The sequence below is a fragment of the Castor canadensis genome, chromosome 7, assembly GCF_047511655.1.
Source record: "Castor canadensis chromosome 7, mCasCan1.hap1v2, whole genome shotgun sequence".
Classification (NCBI taxonomy): domain Eukaryota; kingdom Metazoa; phylum Chordata; class Mammalia; order Rodentia; family Castoridae; genus Castor; species Castor canadensis.
Window position 1 is genome coordinate 155,131,393 of NC_133392.1, and position 20,592 is coordinate 155,151,984.

General features: G+C 44.5%; 1 protein-coding gene across 2 annotated transcripts in view; it reads left to right on the top strand.

The window, feature by feature from the left end:
* The first annotated feature begins 2,313 nt into the window (after positions 1-2,313).
* The window catches only part of Mtor (mechanistic target of rapamycin kinase), a 123,938-nt gene continuing 105,659 nt past the window's right edge, over positions 2,314-20,592 (top strand). The window contains exons 1-13 of one of the 2 annotated variants that reach the window (XM_020168600.2): positions 2,314-2,450; positions 4,759-4,931; positions 5,553-5,661; positions 6,338-6,570; positions 7,169-7,369; positions 8,517-8,651; positions 11,944-12,219; positions 12,304-12,412; positions 15,098-15,284; positions 16,222-16,350; positions 17,041-17,285; positions 18,295-18,510; positions 18,855-19,060. In XM_020168600.2, coding sequence (XP_020024189.2) covers positions 4,773-4,931; positions 5,553-5,661; positions 6,338-6,570; positions 7,169-7,369; positions 8,517-8,651; positions 11,944-12,219; positions 12,304-12,412; positions 15,098-15,284; positions 16,222-16,350; positions 17,041-17,285; positions 18,295-18,510; positions 18,855-19,060 — 2,205 coding nt within the window. In that variant the 5' untranslated portion in view covers positions 2,314-2,450; positions 4,759-4,772. The remainder of the gene's footprint in view (positions 2,451-4,758; positions 4,932-5,552; positions 5,662-6,337; positions 6,571-7,168; positions 7,370-8,516; positions 8,652-11,943; positions 12,220-12,303; positions 12,413-15,097; positions 15,285-16,221; positions 16,351-17,040; positions 17,286-18,294; positions 18,511-18,854; positions 19,061-20,592) is intronic. The other variant, XM_074081357.1, reaches the window with a different exon arrangement.

Sequence of the window (20,592 nt, forward strand, 5' to 3'; positions counted from 1 at the left end):
TGTATAGTGCAACAAAAGAGTAATGTATGTTTATATTTCTCTAGTATTTGCATAAATAAACTCTAGGGATACTTGAGAAACTAAGTGATAAAAAGACAGAGGTGTATAAATATGACTTTGTTTGAAATTAGAACAGTGAAGACATATTAGAAAAACATTTTTGTGTTGCTGGGGATAGAACACAGGGCCTCACAGTCTTACTGTGTAGCTCAGGCTTGCCTCAAACTAGAGATCTTCTTTCCTCTGCCTCCTGAGTGCAGGGATTGTAGACATGCAATAACAACAGCTGGCTTTCCCAGAACATGTTTATTGTTGGGTATTGGTTGTTCTCACTCTAGAGATGATTGAAAGTGTTTCCTTTCCTATAAAAATACAGACATTGCTGGGAGTCGGATGCTCATGTCTGTAATCCGAGTTACTTCGGAAGAAGAGATCAGGAGGATCACAGTTGGAGCCAGCCCGGGCAAATAGTTCACAAGACCTTATTTTGAAAAAAAAAAAAAAAAAGTCATAAAAATAGTGGCTCAAGGTGAAGGCCCTGAGTTCAAACCCCGGTAACGAAAAAAAAAAAAAAAGATACAGATATTAGCTGGGTGCCAATGGCTCATGCCTGTAATCCTAGCTAGTTGGGGGCTGAGATCATGAGGATCAAGATTCAGGGCCAGCCAGGACTATTTAGTTCTCTAGACCCCATCTCCAAAATAACTAGAGCAATATGGACTAGAGGTGTGGCTCAAGCAGTAGAGCACCTGCTTAACAAGTGTGAAGCCCTGAGTTCAAACTCCAGTACCACCAAAAAATATATATACATATATATATAAAACAGTGAAAATGTGGAATTTCAAGGGACAATTATTTCACAAAGGCAATGAAAAGGAGTATAATCCTAAAGTACTATTGATAAATATTGAAACACCTGCCAAAATGTCTTTATTAACCACAGAATATTACCAAAATCTCTGAGATTTGGCCGTTTAGACCTTTTGCAGACTTTTATTTCTTCAAAACTTATTTTTATTATACAAGCAACATACTGTAACAAAATATATAATCAAATTCCATTTTTGCTACTGATTTTTGAATTGTTTAGACACACTAAAGAAAAAGTGTGTCTTCCTCAATTCTCATTGCATCTTCGTTGGTATTTCCCCAACTTTACACACTCAGTCAGGTATAGGCTAGGGACAGCTCAGGTGGTGGAGCACCAGCCTAGCAAGCCTGAGGCCCTGTTCAGACCCCCAGTACCGCTCTGCCTCCAAAAACAAATAAAAAACAAGAAGCATAAATGTTTTTAAAAGGGTTGCATTACACAAAGTTATTGTAAAAATTGTTTTTGTTCTTTTACTTTAAAATTTTAAACTTGTATATTTTGAGCAAATTGAGAACCTTTTCCTTCTTAGCAAAGTCCTCTACAGCATCATTAATAGGTACATTAAAATGCATATATCATTCAATCAGATTCCTAAGGCGACATATTTAGGAATTTTCAATGCTTGAAAAAAATGTAACCAAATTCTATTTTGCTTTTGATTTTTTGAAAGTTTTTTTTTTTTGCGGTACTGGGGCTTGAACTCAGGGCCTTCACCTCGAGCTACTTCACCAGCCGTTTTTTGTGATGGGTTTTTTTGAGATAGGGTCGCTTGCACTAATTGCCCGGGCTGGCTTCGAACCGCGATCCTCCTGATCGCTCCCTCCTGAGCAGCTAGGGTTACAGACGTGAGCCACCGGCGCCCAGCTTGAAAGAACTTATAAAAATAGTGTTGCTTTGAAGTTTTTTATTTACAAGTAGCTCTTGACGTTTTCTTGAGGATGATCTCGTGAGCTAGATACCTTTGGAAAGTGAGAACATCTAATAAAAACACTTTCAAATGCATATTAAACTTTACAAGAGAAAGCACGGACCCTAAATCCAGCTAGCCCCAAGACTGCGCGTCTTCTGCTGCAGTACAGTATTCCAGGGCTCCGGGGTGACTCACACCCTGTTCTCTGAATCACCGCGAGCGCGGTCACCCGGCGCTCTGGGTCCCATCCCGCGGTACCTAGACAGCGGACCCCACATGGCCACCGCCCCGAGGCAGAGGGGACTCACAGTAGCGATGCACCGGATGTGTGCGTGGAAGTGACTGAAGTCAACTCACGACAGATTGGTTCTCCCAAGCGGAGCCAAGCCTTCTTTCACCTGCTACTGGCCGCGTGGTTTGTCTATTTGAACAGTCCCCGCCCACTGGAGAAGCCGGGTCCCAAAGATTCCCTTCTCCTTCATTACTATTGGTCTGTGTTCCTGTCCATCTTGGTTTTAACGCTGTCTATTGGTCATGAGGTCTTGGACCCTGTCCTCCCTCCCGCCCGGCTTTAGAGGACAGCGAGGAAGGCGGGTGGTGGGGCTAGGGGCCTGAAACGGCGGTATCGGGGTTGGCGGCGGCAGCTGAGGCCTTGGCCGAAGCCGCGCGGTGAGTCTGGGGCCTGGCACCGACCCCTCCAAGGCGACGGAATGTTCAGACTCTCGACCAGCATGGTCCGTGGTGGGGGGCCCCCGGGAAAGCCGCCGGTCTGGAACGTGGAGTCTCCTCGGTACCGGCACACGACCCGGGCACCGCCTGAGCCCTTTACCCGCACTCCGCGAGGCGACACCCACCTCCCCAGCACCCTCAGAGTCCTTCAGCCCCCCGAGCGTACCAGGCGCCCGGAAGGCCAGCTTATCGGCTCCGGTACTGCCCTGGCGCCTTTGGATCTCCTTTCCCTTCACAATCGCCCCTTCTGAGCCACCTACCAATGATGGAGCGTGCCTTAGGGACCAGCAGCTTCAGTGTCAGCCCCTTGTACTCCACCCTGGAGACCTCTCCGGGACCCAGGCCCCTGAGCGGGGCTCGCTTCCATCCTTTGCGTTTGTCGTCTCTGCCTCTCCCACGCCCCCATCCCTTGTGTCAGCCGTCCGACTTTAACTTCCGTAAGCCATCACCAAGACCCTGAGGATATCTGACTTCCAAGAGTTCCACTGAATTGAGCCTGTAGCAGACGGCTTGTGGGCTGTGGACCCTAAAAGGATTCCCTGGGCATGGAAATTCTTTGAATGAGTTGATTCAAAGATTTCAGATCAATTGAAAATCAATTGGTTTTCTAAGATTATTTGGCCGTCCTTAAGACAGATCCATGTTACTGTCATAGCAGTGTGGACTAGGGGCTTTTCTAGCCTCTGTATTGGGATTGGCAGATTATTTGTAAATTCATTGAATTTACAAAAAGAATGGTCTTAGGAACTAATTGGTTTCTTCTAGCTCACACTTGGTACCTGTGCCGGATTTGTACCATAACTCCCCTCCTAGGACACCAAAACCTGTGGATGCTCAAGTCCTTTATGTAAAATGGCTCAGTACTTCCGTGTAATTTATGTACATCCTTCTGAATACTTTAAATCACCTCTAGATTACTTACAATACCATATTCAATGTAAACAGTTGTTATACTGTATTGTTTAGCAAATAATGACAAGAAAAAAGTCTGTATAGATGGTCAGTACATATTTTCTATCTGAGATTGGTTGAATCCACAGATTTGGAGCCCGTGGATACAGAGGGCTGCCTATCCTAGTATTCTGTAGAACTGTCCTGCCCAATACAATAAAGAGCAGCCAGCCACATGTGGCTCTGGGTGCTTGAATGTGAGCTGTCCAACTTACAGATTGCTATGAGTATAACATGCATGCTAGAGTTTGGAGACTTGATACCAAAAAAAAGGACAGAAAATACAGTTTTGTATTGATAATATTGAAATGGCCTTTGGGATATATTGAATTAAATAAAAAATATTAACTTCACATATTTCTTTTTCCTCCTTTTAAACATGGCTACTAGCAAATTTAAAATTACATTTGTGGCTTGTGCTATGTTGAGTGCTGCTGTAGAATAGTAATTAGTCTTCCTCTTAGTTTGAACTCTGAGGAAAGGGGCAGTCCTAATCATTTTTGATTCTCTCCCTCCCTCCCCACCTCTGGTACTCGGCACTATGTCATGTATATGGTAGTTATAATAATAGCAAGCAATGGTTTTAAGAACTCACTGTTTGTCCAGCACTGTTTAAAACAGGTGTTTGTGGCTCTGTGTGTATGGGTGTGTGTTGTTGTTGTTGTTATTTACTTTTAATGGGTCTTGCTTTATGGCCCTGGTTGTTCTCCAGCCCCTGGGCTCCCTCCTGCCTCAGTCTTCTACATAGCTGGGTCTACATGTGCACCACTATATCCTTTAACACATTTTTGTTGTTGCTTTTTGGTTGTTTTTGAGACAGGGTCTTATTACTTAGCCCTGGCTGGCCTCAAACTCCACTTTGCCTGCCTCTGCCTCCTAAGTGTTGGGAGGCAGGGAAGGATGATTCTGACGTCAATGTGAACACTTTCTAATGTGTATTAACTAACTCACTTAATTTTCACCTCAACCCATGAGTTAAGATACTATGATTATAATTGAGGAAAATAAAGAATTTAAAATGTGTTCCTCCAGGTGGATAACTGTGGAACGGGATTTAAAAACAGGTAGTCCAGCTTCACAGCCCACAGTCTGACCCTCTCTTGTACACTGCCTCTTTTAAATAATAGTCATCATTGAATGAGTCTGAGCTCTCTGAGTTTCTCAGTGAGAGCTCCCAACCTTTTTAGAATACCCTGCCTGACATGAGCTGGGTGGAGACTTGTGTTGAGGAGCTAGGGCTGTAAGTAAACATGTCACCACTGCTCATCTGGAATATTGAAGGAAGCTTCTCTCTAAGAACCTCAGGGCAAGATGCTTGGAACTGGGCCCACCGCCGCGGCTGCCGCTGCCACATCTAGCAACGTGAGCGTTCTGCAGCAGTTTGCCAGTGGCTTGAAGAGCCGGAGTGAGGAGACCAGGGCCAAAGCTGCCAAGGAGCTCCAGCACTATGTCACCATGGAGCTGCGTGAGGTTAGACCTTTGTGATTTGGGGCCCATCCTTGAGGGATGTTTGGGCTAAATGTAGATTCCTTTTGACAGCTGAGTGAGAATTTTCATTTTAGGAAGGCACCTGGCTTCTCCTGTCCAAAGAGCATGCAGGTTCCTTTGCAGCAGGAACATCTGCCACATTTCCATGGCATTTCTCGTGTTCGTGGTCATATTTTAGGAGTGAACATAGATTCAGCTGTGTCTCTTACTATTTTTCTTTTTCACCTACCAACTACTAGCCATTCAGTTGTTTCTTTCTGATGATGACCATTGGATTGGAGAGTTGATGGCCTGGACTTTTCTAAACAGAGACTATACTTGATGTCAGAGACAGTGGCCTGTTCATCCTTGTGCCCCTAGTGCTAAGGAAAATCTAGGATAGGATGTTGTCTTCTACAGAGTAGAGGCTCAGTAGGTAGTGTTAAATAAACAGATGAATCACAGACTCAGCTGTGTTACACTGTTAAAGGATGGAAATGGGCAGTAGCTTTTGTCTTCTTAGGTTTGAACTACCTCTCAGTTCCTAATCTTAAGGTTAGCCCACCTCTGGCATCACCATTAGGGAGACACTAGAAATTGATCTGAGTGCATCTTCCTTTGCAGATGAGTCAAGAGGAGTCTACTCGCTTCTATGACCAGCTGAACCATCACATTTTTGAATTGGTTTCCAGCTCAGATGCCAATGAGAGGAAAGGTGGCATCTTGGCCATCGGTAAGAATAGTCTCTGGTAACAATAGTAACTAGGAATGAAAGACCACTCACTTTTGTCCCTACTGCACGGCTACTTACTTGATGAATTAAATGTTTAGTTCATCTCTGTTTAAAAAACTTTTAAGTCCTGTCACTTTCAGTACCCTTATGTAGGTCTTAATTCTAACAGCAGTCCTGGGATAAAGGCAAAACAGGTATTTTTAGAAGTTGAAACTGACTCTTAGAATCATTAAGTGATCCTACTAGGGCCAAACAGTTTACCAGAGCTGAGACTAGAAGCCAGTTTTTTTTTCCACTATCCCATGTTGCCTTTTTTCAGCCTCTGGTTTTGCTATAGAGCAGGGTCTAGCATAGTGAAGCTCACAAATGGGAAAGTAGAATTGGGTAATAAAAGGCAGGTCATTTTCAACTGGTAATAAATCCTGTTAATTACTGTTAAGTCTCAGTTTTTCCTTCCTTTCTTGGGAAAACAAATTTTACATATTAAAATGAGATCATTTTGTTTTATATAAGTAGTTCTGGCACAAACATAAGAACAAATTGTCTATATCCTTACAATTTAGACATGTGCTGAAAATAAAATAAAGGTATCACTCAGTAGCCCAAGCTCAAGTCCCCTTACATTCCTGGCTAGCGCATGCTGAATCATCACATTTTGCCCTTTTCTCTTTACCAGCCAGCCTCATAGGAGTGGAAGGCGGGAATGCTACCCGAATTGGCAGATTTGCCAACTATCTTCGGAACCTTCTCCCCTCCAATGACCCAGTTGTCATGGAAATGGCCTCCAAGGCCATTGGCCGCCTAGCTATGGCAGGGGACACTTTCACTGCTGAGTATGTGGAATTTGAGGTGAAGCGAGCCCTGGAATGGCTGGGTGCTGACCGCAACGAGGGCCGGAGACATGCAGCTGTGAGTGCCTGCAGGGAGAAGCACAGCCAGGTTTGGGGAGTGGTAGTGCATGATGGGAGTCCCTTTGCTTCCATCCGAGACTATCCCCGAAAAAGCTGGGTTTTGTTGGGCCAGGGTTCCAGGCTGTGAGATGGACAGGTCAGTTCGTGAGAGTGGACCTGGGGAGTGCGTGTAGAGGGAATTGGAAGCATCATACGCAGTCAGCTTTCCATTCAGAAGGCAGCACACAAGGAAGGAGCATGAGTGTGGACACTGGTTCTCTTGGCTGCCCCTTAGTTTATTCCTCTGTGAAATGAAAATAAAGCAAGATTAAACGTTAAGTACGTTTATTCATTAAATAGGTATTTATTGAATATGTGCTATATTTCTGGCACAGCTCTAGGCTGTCAGTATAGTGGTCTAGAAACCATCAAACACACTTGCTTTCCAGAGCAGTGTCTAAGCATTGCAAGCATTCTGTGTTTGTTAACAATCTAGAGTAAGGAGCCCTGAGATATTGATCAGACTCACTTTGCCTCCTCTGTCTGACTTAGCTGGAAGAGTAAGGCTCACAAAACTCCTGATACAAAAGAATTCTCAGTTTGCCCTCCTCTCCCAGGTCCTGGTTCTCCGTGAGCTGGCTATCAGCGTCCCCACCTTCTTCTTCCAGCAAGTGCAGCCCTTCTTTGACAACATATTTGTGGCTGTGTGGGATCCTAAGCAAGCCATCCGGGAGGGGGCTGTAGCCGCCCTCCGTGCCTGTCTGATTCTCACCACTCAGCGGGAGCCAAAGGAGATGCAGAAACCTCAGTGGTACAGGGTAAGGAGTTGGTGCCATTCTAGCCACTAGCACAGCACATTGACCTGAAGAATCACCTGGCCTGACGGGCAGCAGCAGGCACCTGGCCACAGAGCAAGTATCACATTTGTTTGGGCCCTCAGTAATTTTTTTATGCCGTGACTCAGTTGTCACTATTGCATTTCATTAAAGCAAAGATCCATTGATAGCCACACTGTTTTATGAAAGTATGTCATTTAAACTGTGATTCAGGGCTGGAGACATGACTTGAGCAGTAGAGCCCCTGCCTTGCAAGTGTGAAGCCCTGAGTTCAAATCCAAGTACCACCACCCCCCAGAAAAACCCAAAACTGTAATTCATTGCCTTCCTATGAATAATTAGAAGAGGGCTGGCTGTAGCTCAGTGGTAGAGCACTTGCCTATCGTAGGCAAGACCCTGGGTTCCATTCCCAGCTCTGCAAAAATAAAGTAGAACTAGAAGACATCTTGTAGAGATGTTAAAATATGGGGAATGGTGTTAATTTGGGAAGTGCCTGTCCCCTGCTCCAGTGTCCTGAGTCCTGTGCTGATGGCTGCTGCCAAGGGAACCTCCTAGTGAGGCCCATGTCACAAAAGGATGTGGGATTGGGAGACCTTAGTTCTACTCTTGTCTTGGCTGTGTAACCTTGGATATGTTACTTAGTATCTTTGAGATTTTGTTGTTTTGAGACGTGGTCTTGCTTTGCAGCCCAGGCTGACTTTGAACTTGAGATCCTCTTGCTTCGGCCTCTAGAGCAGCTGGAATTACAGGTGTATGCCACTATCCCAGCATTCCTTGAGGCTGTTTTACTTATCTGTTAAATAGGAATGAAAATAGTACTTCTTGGGGAGAGGGAGGGGGCGGAGTGGGTGGTAAGGGAGGGGGTGGGGGCAGGGGGGAGAAATGACCCAAGCCTTGTATGCACGTATGAATAATAAAAAAAAAAAAAAGAAAGAAAGAAAATAGTACTTCTTGTGAGAGTTGAAGCTAAATTAGATAACGGAGCTTTGTAAGTCAGTATTGTGGATGATGCTGGCACAAGGCACCAAGTAGACATTGTAATGCCTCAGACCTCCGGACACATGGGCTGGGACTGTGTTCTTTCTGACTTTGGACACTGTATAATCCAGGCATTCTGTTTTCTACATAGCACACATTTGAAGAAGCAGAGAAAGGGTTTGATGAGACCTTGGCCAAAGAGAAGGGCATGAATCGTGATGATCGGATCCATGGAGCATTGCTAATCCTCAATGAGCTGGTCCGAATCAGCAGCATGGAGGGTGAGGTGAGAAGCAGTATCCAGGGAATCCAGGTTCTTGTGACCATTCTGTGAGCCTTCAAGATAAGTCCTTTTTCTCATGAAGTTGACAGTTTACTGTAGGAGAAACAAACAGACAAGCAAGATAATCCAGACAGCAACAAGTCCTATGAAAAAGTAAAACCGAAATAGGGTTGGGGATAGTGGGGTAGAGGTGAGTGGAGTGTCAGGGAAGGCCCTCCCTGAGGTGGTGCCATTGGGGTGGGATCTACTCCTTTAGGAGCCACCTTGCAGCTGGCTGGTGGACTGTGTTCCAGTAGAAGCTTTGAGGCAGTAAAGGGTTTGACACACTGATGAGTCAAAGAAGGGAAGTATAGCAGGTGCACCGTGAGCAAAGGAGAGGGGGGCAGGTAGAGTCAGAGAGGAGAGCAAAGACCCAAATTAGGCATGAGGCCCTGAGTTCAAACCCCAGTACCACCAAAAGAAAATTAATTGGCCTCATGGTTCCTGGTAAACATTGACTTCTATTTTAACTTCAGGGGCAAACATTGGAGATGTGCACACAAGGGAATGATGTAGTGTCATGCATTTCTCACAACTACTGACTGCTTGTAGGAACAAGTATGTAGGAATGAAACCAGATAGTTAGCTTAAGAAGATGGGTTTAAAAGCACAAGGATTTCATTAGGGAAGTAGTCTGAGAGACCTGGAGCAGGGCTGAGTCAACACTGCACATCTGACCGTGAGTGAGCCAGAGAGGGAAGAAGCATTGGATGGGAGCCTCCTTGTCTATGTGCACAATCACTGTGGGGTCTTCAAGCCAAAGTCAGCTGTCGACCAGGAACAGGCTTAGGTCTGTTGTTGACTAGGAGCAACCCATGGGAAGTGTGGCCATGGCACATGCTTGGTGATGGGGCTTAGAGCAGCAACCAGGGCCTTTGGTTAGATATTCTCTTGGTTGCATGGGAAACTCCAGCACAGTGGTGACTTTGACAGATGTAGCAACCAGATATGGAGAAGGTAGGGTACAGAATATATTTGGGAGGTAGAACTCCATCTGTGTGACTTCCTGTGAGAATCTGTTGATATGGAATCTCATCTTAGGGCTTTCTGCCTGGATTAACACAGTAGTTGTTTGGCAGTGACTGTGCCCTGATTGTGGAGGCAGCACACGTAGCAGTAGAAGGCCTCTGGCTTAAGTCCCCACTCCTCTGTATACTGTGTGACTCAAGCAAATGACTCTAACCCTTTAGCCTCATTTTGCTCACTTTCAACAGGGCTCTTACCCACCTCACTGGGCTCGTGTGAGGTTTCTCAATATATATGAAGTACTCAGTACAGCACCTGAATAGCTGGTGGGCATTCTATAAATGGTAGCATTCAGAGATTTCCCTACCTGAGTTTGACATGGTGCTTTCCACTGTAGTCCAGGCAGCTCTGGGATCTTTGTTTCCACCCAGTAAAACAGAACGCTATCACCTAACACTTAAGGTTAAATGAAATAGTTGTCATGATGACTCTTTGTGAATTATAAGGAGTCTTCTCAAACATAAGAATTATCATTTTGTGATTTGTTCACATGTTCAGCAGTTGTTAGTTGAGCAAGTGTGTGCCAACAACATTGTACCCTAAGAGCTAGAATAATGCAACAGTAAATAAAACAGATTTAAGTTCTAGCAGGGAGACAGTCCCAAATAAGTAGAAATGTACTGTGATAAGTGATATGGTGGTGAGTGCATTGGAGACCAGTAGGTTAGAGAAGCAGAGTAAAAAATGCTCAGATAGGTGATCAAGCCCAGTGATGAAGGAGGAAGCAGAAAGCCACACCAGTGATTAGAAAGAGATTCCAAAAAGTCTCAAGGCAGGAGCATGCTATTGCCTGTGGAGGCAGAATGCCTTTGTGACTGAGCAGAGTGATCATGAGAGGTAGTGAGAGACAGAGACAAAGATACCTAGGGCAGGTGGGAACACATCATGTAGGGTCTCGGGGGCCACTGAATAGACTTTGTGTGTGCAATGAGGGGCTATTACTGGGCTTTAATCAGTGATATCTGACTTCTGTTTTGAAAGGTTCACTCGAGCCTCTGTTGAGAATGGATTGTCGGAGGACCAAAGGCTGAAGCCCAAAATCCTGTTAAGAGGGAATTTTCAGTTAGCAGGGGCTAACTTCAGATCCCAGTGGGAACTGTGGAGGTGTAAGAAAGAGCTGGATTCTGAACTTGGAATTCGCTGATATATTGAGATGGACGGAGAGAAAAAAAGTCAACTGGAGTTGTCACATACTGAGATAGGAAGGCTGAGACTGGGGGAGCCAAAAGGGGAGAAGGTCAGGAGTTTGCTTTTAAACAGGTTAAGCTCTAGATGCCTGTTGCATGAGATAATGAGTAATTCTGGGAAAGACCTGGGCAAGAGAAACAAATTTGAGAGTCATTAGCATATAGATGCTATTTTTAGTCATGAAGTTACACAGGAACCACAAAAGAGCTAGTGAAGTTGGGAGAAGAAATGGGATTTATGAACCTGAGGTCAGGAGATGAAGAGGAACTGAGTGAGAGTAAGAAGGAGCAGCCAGGGAGGAGGAGGAGAGCATGGAGAGAATGGGGTCCAAGAAGCTAAGTGAAGAAAGGGTCTTGAAAAAATAGCAGTTGAATCAAATGCTGCAAATAAGTCATAGGAGATGAGGACTGAAAATTTGCCATTGGATATAGTAGTGTCGGAGCCATCAGTGAACCTTGATAAGCATAGTGGACATGATTTTCTGAACAAGGAAAATATGTGTGTCGAGAAAACTTTGGAAGTTTGGGAAATTGTTTTATATTTTTCTCAACTTGAAAATTTGAAGGATGAGTTGTTAAGCAAGCCTTTTAAAATGGATAGATGAGTGTTCTTGGTCAGCTTAGTCCATACCTCTTATGGACTAGGATTCTAGGAAAATGACTTGCCTGAGTTTATATCAAAGTTTCAGGGGAAAAGAAAGGGATCAGAATATCCTTAAGAGAATGCTGGCTTGGGACTGCCCATGCCTTTGCAAGAGGTTTCATTTCTGTAATCTCAGCTCTGCAAATCACCCCAAACCTGTCAGGAACTACTTGGAGGTTGGAGGTCTGGGCAGTCAGCTCTCTGTGGCTTCTTCATTGTTCCATTGGTGGTGCGCTTCTGTCTGCATTAGAACAAAATCAGATCCCCTGGAAGGCTCTGGGGAAGTGGTAATCCTGAAGATGAAGAGTTGCTGCTCTCCACTATAGTTGCATTTCCAGGCTCCATAGTGGCCAGGTTGAAAGCCTCATTTTTTTTTCCCCCTTCCCCTGCATGTGTATAGCGTCTGAGAGAAGAAATGGAAGAAATCACACAGCAGCAGCTTGTGCACGACAAGTACTGCAAAGATCTCATGGGCTTTGGGACGAAGCCTCGTCACATTACCCCCTTCACCAGTTTCCAGGCTGTACAGCCCCAGCAGTCAAATGCCTTGGTGGGGCTGCTGGGGTACAGTTCTCACCAAGGCCTCATGGGATTTGGGGCTTCCCCCAGCCCAGCTAAGTCCACCCTGGTGGAAAGCCGGTGTTGCAGAGACTTGATGGAAGAGAAATTTGATCAGGTAAATGGCAAGAGGCCCTCTTCCTCTTTTTCCAAGGTCCATGTCTCCCTTCTCTCTGCCAACCCTTTATCCTTCCTCTTTCAGGTGTGCCAGTGGGTGCTGAAATGCAGGAATAGCAAGAACTCGCTGATCCAAATGACAATCCTTAATTTGTTGCCCCGCTTGGCTGCATTCCGACCTTCTGCCTTCACAGGTGAGGATGTCCATAGAAGACATCGTTACCCACCTAAAGATAATTAAATAGAGAAGAAGTGATTATAGAAAATATGTCTGCTTGTGGGAAGCAGTGTCAACATGAGGGCTAGTCTGTGGTTTCTTTGCCACATGTCCAGTTTTCTTTTGAGACGGGAACAATCAGAATGTGTAGGCAGAAGGGCAGTTCTAGGCCAAGGATTTTCTCATGTGTGGAAGTCAACAAGTTCATGAATGGACTCAAAAGAGGTCAAAGGAGGTGGGGGGGGGGTGGCTCAAGTGATAGGGTACCTGCCTAGTAAGCATGAGGCCCTGAATTCAAACCCACGTGATCTTCCTGCACTAAACTGCCTCACCACTCACAGGAAGGAATGACTGGATGTTCAGAGGTAGATTGCACCAGTGGTAGATGGTGAGTTCCCATATTCCTGCCCTGTCCCAAGTGGGCATTGTGAATCTCTGCCTATGGGATCTGGTGGCTCAGCTCAGATAATGGCTTTTTAATGAAGCCACCATGGATTCCTCTAGCTGGAAGTGTTCTGTTCTTCCAGTATAGCTCGCCACTTTAGAAAAGCTTTAGCATCAGACCTGGTATGAGTCCTTAAACTGAGGTTTTGGACGAGTTCTTTCACCCTCCTGCATTTCTATTTCCTGACTTGTACAGATAGAATAACAATCCTTGCCTCCCAAGATGAACAGCATGAGTGCCTAAGTATCTTTTGTAGTATTCAGCACAGATTAAGTCTCAACAAATGAAACCATTATTACATTACTACTACCTCCTGAGCTACTTCAGATCATTTTGGAAATAAGGCGGAGGTATATAATATAATAATACTCAATTGCTATTCATACTTAACATCCTTACAATGCCTCCTAGTTGGTGAGAGTGAGACCTCATCTCAATATCTCTTTCTACTTTACTGGGGTGCACATTGCCTGTGCTTAGCAGTGGACCAAAGAAGAGTCAGGAGCATAAGGGAAAAGCAGTCTGACCCTCAGCAGCTGCCATTCCCAGTATAGATTCAGTTCACATCACCAGCCCAGATAAAGTCACAGGAGAAGTCTAGCTGATGAGGTGTTAAGCAAGCTGTGTGTAAGAAGTAGAACGTGTTGGATAAGGACAAGACGATTTAGTCACATAAAATTACTGAACCAGAGAGAAAGGATAGAATGAAATCTACCATAATTTTTTCAGTTTTCCATTCTTCCTGCCTGGCACCCAGCAGCTCTTCTGTTTCTTAATGACCAGACATGCCCCTGATCAATAGAGCTACGAATGATCTGGGATTGAAAGTCTGTAGTTCAAAAGAAACTAATAACTAAGCCAAATTTGATCAAAGTCTGGCACGTTGTAGAAGCAGTTACCCTGGTATGTTTAGAAGGCTGCCTACCAGCAGGATACAAAGACTCAGAGGGCCCCTGGGTTATTCTTTAATGTAGGTTTGTTGTTTTATTAAATAATAAAATAACATAGTGAAATTCAGTGTGGGCAGCCCCCATAAATGCATACCTTAGGTGTGCATTTTAAACAAGGTGCCACTTGTTTAAAGCTCACAGTTGGGAAGTCATTACTTGAAATTCCTGCTGGTATAAGTTTGGGGAACATAAAAAGAACGGTAAAAATAAGTTTTTTGAAACAATATTCACCCTAAGACCAAGTTAGAATGTTTTCAATGTCAGATTTCTAATCTCTTAATGTGCTAAATATGGAAAATCACACTCGACTAAGCTCGTTTCCTGCTGAAATGCTGCTTCTATATGTAGGGGCTAGTTCCCTTGCTGGTTCAGTTTGAATTTAGGGTTATGTCAACTTGGTCTGCCTGTTTTCAACTTGTATATGTGCTGTTCGGGAGTGTGGTTCAAGGTCTAAGTGTGATTGCAGTAGCCCTCACATCCCTGCTTTCCTAATGGATGTGTGGTCTTCTCTGCTGTCATAAGTGCTCATAGGGCACAGACTCAAGGCCAGCCAGTGGGAGAGAAGAAACAAGGGAGGCAAGAGTCAAGAAATTCCAGCCCTCAGAGGAGAAATAACACTTCTGCTTAAATTGCACAAGAATCACCTACCCTTGCATACTGGCTTATGTAAACTTAATGAAAATACACATGTGGCTTTCCAAATTATAGGCTAAATCTTACTGTATTAAATATTATTAGAATAAAAATTTCTAGGTAATAACAAAGTAATTTCCAAGCCTAAGATGAATGGAATAGCCTGTTAATTTTTGTAAATAGTATTCAATATTCATTATAATATAAAATAGTTTAGATCTCTTTGTTTTTAAACAAGAGCAAGTAATTTTTCCCTCAATAGCACTAGTAGAGATAATTGTGTGATACTATTTTGGCGACCCCTCTTTTCTCCTTTTTTTTTTTTTAATTAAAGGGAAAAACATTTCTAGTATTTCTGAAAGATATGCCTGAGGAGTGATAGGAGTGATTATCAAGCATCAGATGTCCTCCAAATTGTTTTGTGTGTATGGCACTGGGATTTGAACTCAGGGCCTCACTCTTGCTAGGCAGGTGCTCTGCCACTTGAGCCACTCCACCACCCTTCCTCTAAATTCTTAACATCTTTCCAACAGGTCTTCTTAATTTATTCTTAAACTTAAGTGCCATATAGGAACTCCGATTTTGGATACCAATTCTGACCTTGAGCCATGCACTTTGTCTTTTCTGTGCTCAGATACCCAGTACCTCCAAGATACCATGAACCATGTCCTCAGCTGTGTCAAGAAGGAGAAGGAACGGACAGCAGCGTTCCAGGCCCTAGGGCTACTTTCAGTGGCTGTGAGGTCCGAGTTTAAGGTCTACTTGCCTCGCGTGCTGGACATTATCCGAGCAGCCCTGCCCCCTAAAGACTTTGCCCATAAGTAAGCATCTCTCTTACAATTTCACCTTCCACTCCATTTACATGGAGAGCAAGCATGCTCCATCTCAGTTCCTCAGTGCTTACGCCCTTTCCATGCAGCATTGTGTTCTCAGGTGCAGGAGGTAAAGAATAGGCCTTCCTCACTTGAGTTCTAGCTTTTCCCAGGTAGAATACACGGAGAACATGTTAGATGCCAGCGTAGTTTTTGATGTTTTTATTTATGGGGAATCATCTAGTTTTGCTCTTTCCTCTGGCATTCAAAGGCCTTAAGTTGATAAGAGATCTACAGATAAGAATCCTTGACTCAAACTGAAGGGATCTGGCCATCATCTCTTTCCTTATCTCTAAAGTTGAGCAAGTTATTCCACCTCTTTCAAGCTTCCATTGAGGAAAATGAAAAACCCTTCAGCAAACTCTTCATCCTGCCAGATAGAGAAGCCAGGGTGTCTTGGCTAAGGCTAGAGAGTCAATGTTAATAGAGTTGTATTTTGTACTTCCCTGTTTTATTAGTAGGGATTGCCCTGGTGCACTAACAAGTCCAATTCATCCTAACACCCAGCATTCCCATCATAGGGAGAAGTTTCTTTCCATGTGATGGCCATGTGCTGCCCTCTGGTCCCTGATGGACATGCTGTGCACTCTGCCTCCCAAACAGTCACCTTGGTCAGCAGCACACTGACCCGTGTGGTGCCAATGTGTAAATTCAGAAAAGGAGCCTGCTCCTTAAGACATGTTGCTGCCATCTGCTGAATTGTCATTATAAATACCCAAATCCACAGTGACTCCCACGAGGGCCCCTAGAATTATGCTGTAGACAGCCTGCATAGCACATGTGGTGGCCTTGCCTAAGTAACCTGCCTTCCTTGCCCCAAGGTGCATTTGAGGTGGGACATGACTGAATGTTTTTATATTAAACTAGCCGTTCTGTTTCTCTGCAGGAGACAGAAGGCAATGCAGGTGGATGCCACAGTGTTCACATGCATCAGCATGCTGGCACGAGCAATGGGCCCGGGCATCCAACAGGACATCAAAGAGCTGCTGGAGCCCATGCTGGCGGTGGGCCTGAGGTACGTGGCAGAGATATGTGCCTGCCCTGCCTCAGTCAGTGAGAGGCCTGTGTCCCACCATTGGGAATGCCTTAGAGGAGCAAGATGTGGTCATTAGCACTTTAAATTGGATACGCAGGAGTGCTCACATAGGCTAGTTTGAATCCTGGTTTCATCACTAGCTCCTGTGTGATCTTAATTAAGTTACTTCTCTGAGCCTCAGTTTTTCTCATCTGAAAAGTGGGGTACAATAACAATTTCTGTTATCTAGAGTAGTTGAGGGGAGTTCATGAAATAACCACTCGTAGCCCAATGCCCAGCATACAGGAAGTACTTAATAGATGTTTGCAGTTGTTGTTTATATCATTATTGGACAAAGTGGTTAAACTCCCTAAAGTTAGTTTTTTTCACCTATAAAATAAGGATGATGTTCTTGATGCACTTCCTGATTTTTGTGTATTGAGACTCAGTCTTCTGTAGTGTTTGAATTATATTAAGCAAGTTCTCCTGTGGTGAAAACCAGATTCTCGTGGATTATACCTGAGACCAGGTTAAGAGACTTCTGCAGGCTTACTTTATTTCATAGCATCCTTTCTAGTTTAGAGACCAGCGGTGATGGGCCTGGTCCCCTTACTAGCCAAGAAGTGCTATTTCCCAAGAACAGTGGAGTGTCATGTGCCCAGCCCTAGTGATTGGTTTCCTTCTCTTCAGCCCTGCCCTCACTGCTGTGCTGTATGACCTGAGCCGCCAGATTCCGCAGCTGAAGAAGGACATTCAAGATGGGCTTCTGAAGATGCTGTCTCTAGTCCTTATGCATAAACCCCTCCGCCACCCAGGCATGCCCAAAGGCCTCGCCCACCAGCTGGCCTCCCCTGGCCTCACCACTCTCCCTGAGGCCAGTGATGTGGGCAGCATCACTCTTGCCCTCCGAACCCTTGGCAGCTTTGAATTTGAAGGTAAGAAATTACAGTGGCTCTTGCCAAGACCTTACGAAAGGGGTGAGGGTGCCTAGAATTCCTAGCTCTTACTGGGGTTCTTGAGACAGAGTGCTGATTACATAGCAGCTATTCCCTTCCCAGACTGTGTTCTTCTTTGTGTTGTGTTGTGTTTGGGGGCAGATGGTGTTCAGGAAAAGTATGCATTGATCGAGGGAAATAATGCTTGGGAAGTGGAAAAGTTAGAGGTAGATAACCCCTCCTCACTTTCCCACTTTCCTGTAACTGAAAGGGTATTTAATGCTTTGAAAGATAGAAACAGGAAATTCTGGTTTGTCCATTCCTGTGATTGTATAATATCCAAGTGCTGCACTCCAGTTTAATTTGGAATTCTAAGCTGCAGATAAAACCACATCAATATCCAGTTTCAGGAGGAAAAATGGGTACTTTGAAACTTAATATTGTGTAGGTAGGAATGGTCAGGGATACAGGGAAACAATCAAGTACAGGCCTAGTGTTTGAGGACTTAACAGCCGTATATGGCTGTAAGTCTGTGGGTTCCCTGTCACAGTTCCTTTGTTTACATTGATTGAACATCAATCATAATGTATTTCTAATGAGTAGAATATAGCTATGTTTCAACCCAGCCTATATCAGACTCTCTTGGGTATTTAAATCTGGAAATTAAAATAGTCAAGGTGAACTTGATCAAGAATTATTTTACCATCTGGGAATGGAGGACTTAGGTCAGTGAAACAAAGTACTTTATGCTTTAAAAGGAAAATAAAGAGGGGTGATACTATTTTTCTGTCTCCCTGTTTCTTTATCACCTCTTCTACCTTTCTGCTGATTGGAGGGCCATGTGTTTCCCTTTAAGAGAAGAGTTCTGAGTCCACATATTACTGATCAGTTCTTTGTTGAACATGAAATGAGGAACCCCAAATGGAAAACATAGCTAGCTAGCAAACTGTAGACCTGCCTGTCCAAAGCAGCAATGTTTATTCTGTTTTCTCTCTGCCTTTGTATTCAGGCCACTCTCTCACCCAGTTTGTCCGCCACTGTGCGGATCATTTCCTGAACAGCGAACACAAGGAGATACGCATGGAAGCTGCCCGTACCTGCTCCCGCCTGCTCACACCCTCCATCCACCTCATCAGCGGCCATGCCCATGTGGTTAGCCAGACTGCAGTGCAAGTTGTAGCAGATGTGCTCAGCAAACTGCTCGTAGTTGGGATAACAGATCCCGGTAAGGTTTACAGGCAGGAGCATCCTGGAGGATTCAGGAGCTTGGGGAAGTTAGAAGTAGGCAGTTTCATTACAGGCCTCTCTAGAGATCTTCAGCATCAATAAGCTCATATCCAACTCTGCCAAGGCATTGGGCTTGGCTTCTCTGGCCTGTTTGTGTGAGATAATCAGTCTTTAATTTTTTTCCTTTTACTTCTATAAGTAGAGAAAAGAATGACAAGGTTAGATGAAAGAGAGGTATCTGCAGTCTTGCCCCTAAGCTGATGGCCGTGGAGATGGAAGCTGGGAAAGGACTGGAGGGATGGGATCACGAAGAGGAGTTCAAAAACTCAATTGCTCTTACAGACCCTGACATCCGCTACTGTGTCTTGGCGTCCTTGGATGAGCGCTTTGATGCACACCTGGCCCAGGCAGAGAATTTGCAGGCCCTGTTTGTGGCCCTGAATGACCAGGTGTTTGAAATCCGGGAACTGGCCATCTGCACTGTGGGCCGACTCAGTAGCATGAATCCGGCCTTTGTCATGCCTTTCCTGCGCAAGATGCTCATCCAGGTAATGGGGGACAGTCAAACCTATAGGCAGTAAGGAAAGGATCCCTACTGAGAATGCTGCTTGGGAAGGAGAGTTGAGGACAAGGAAGGGGGATAAGATTGAGATGCCTGTTAAGTCACATTTGGCTTCAAGGGGTCACATGTTTCTCAGCCTTGTGATCATAGTTCTAGTTCTCCTCTCCTCATGAGCCTCTTGTCAGTGTGACACCAGAGCTTCTTAGTCCCTAGCTAACCTTTTGTGTAGTTCTTTCTTCTTCCTGGCAAGTTACCTGCAACCCCCGTTTCTTGGCCTTAGTGTGCACGCTCCATCTGCTGCAGGTAGTATCAGTCTTCTGGCTTCTTCCTGTCTGCTTCTCTCCTACTTTTTTTTTGCTGATACCAGAGGTCATTCTTTTTCAGGGGATGGGAGGCAGGCTTTCGGGTTTGAACTCAGGACCACTTGAGCCACCAGCCCCAGAGGCCATTCTTAACAAACATAACACATGTGGGCATGGTTCCAATACTTCTCCCATGATCATCCCTCTTGCTCTGGAGTCCCTGGCTTTCATTCTTAAATAATATGAGATGCCAAGCTATGCTGCTTAGACTGTAGCCTAAAGGAGATTCAGGTTGTCATCACTACTAGGTCTACTAGAATTTTCAGTTCCTGCTGAAACCCGGCTCCTCAATTTTTGTCTTTATCTATACTCAGGTAAGTTCTCTAGCCTCCTTGTGAGTGATGCTTGGTCCAGTTCTTCCAGGCTCAGCCTATTTCCAAATTCTTCTGGGTCTCTTTGAGGCTCATTCAGGCATTTCCTGTCCCCTCACTTCCACTGTACCCACCTCACACCCTCCACTTTCTGGCCCTCCACCAGAGCTTCTTTGGAAATATACACTTTTTTTTTTTTTACAACATATAAAGAATCTAAACATAGAATACTATTAATGAATTTAATTCACTTTAGGGAAATGTTACTTACTCGCAATTTGTCATTGTTAAAAGTGGCCGTAGGTGTTATCAATCAGCAAATTAGGAAATTGTACTAGGTTGGCACTTCTGCTGTTAGCCTGATGACTCATAAACTGCTGGCCCATGTTGGGAGTGCCAGTCACTTTAGTCTTTAAGATACATAAGGCTTTGGGAAGGAAAAAGAATCTTTATTGAGCCTGCCAGCTCAAATTGTTAAATAGGTTTGGTATAGAAATATCTCCTCATGAGGAATTAGTGAGTTCATTCAGTCAAGACCGAATGTTACAGGTGCTTCTGGGTGTTGCCAGTGCATTAGTGAACAAGCCAGAACAGCTCCTGTTCTCTTCAAGCTGACATCTCATTTATTTGTCTTTTTGCAATGTAGGGGATCTAACCTTGGGCCTTGTGTATGCTAAGTAAGCATTCTATCACTGAACTACATCCCCAGCCCTGAAATTCCAAAATTAAAATTAATTTTGATGTAGATTTTCCCAAATTGAATTGTACATTTTCATGTGTTTGATCTTCTCTTGAGGTTTAGGTCATTGCGTAGAGCATTAGTTACTGTTCTCAGGTAGAGCAGT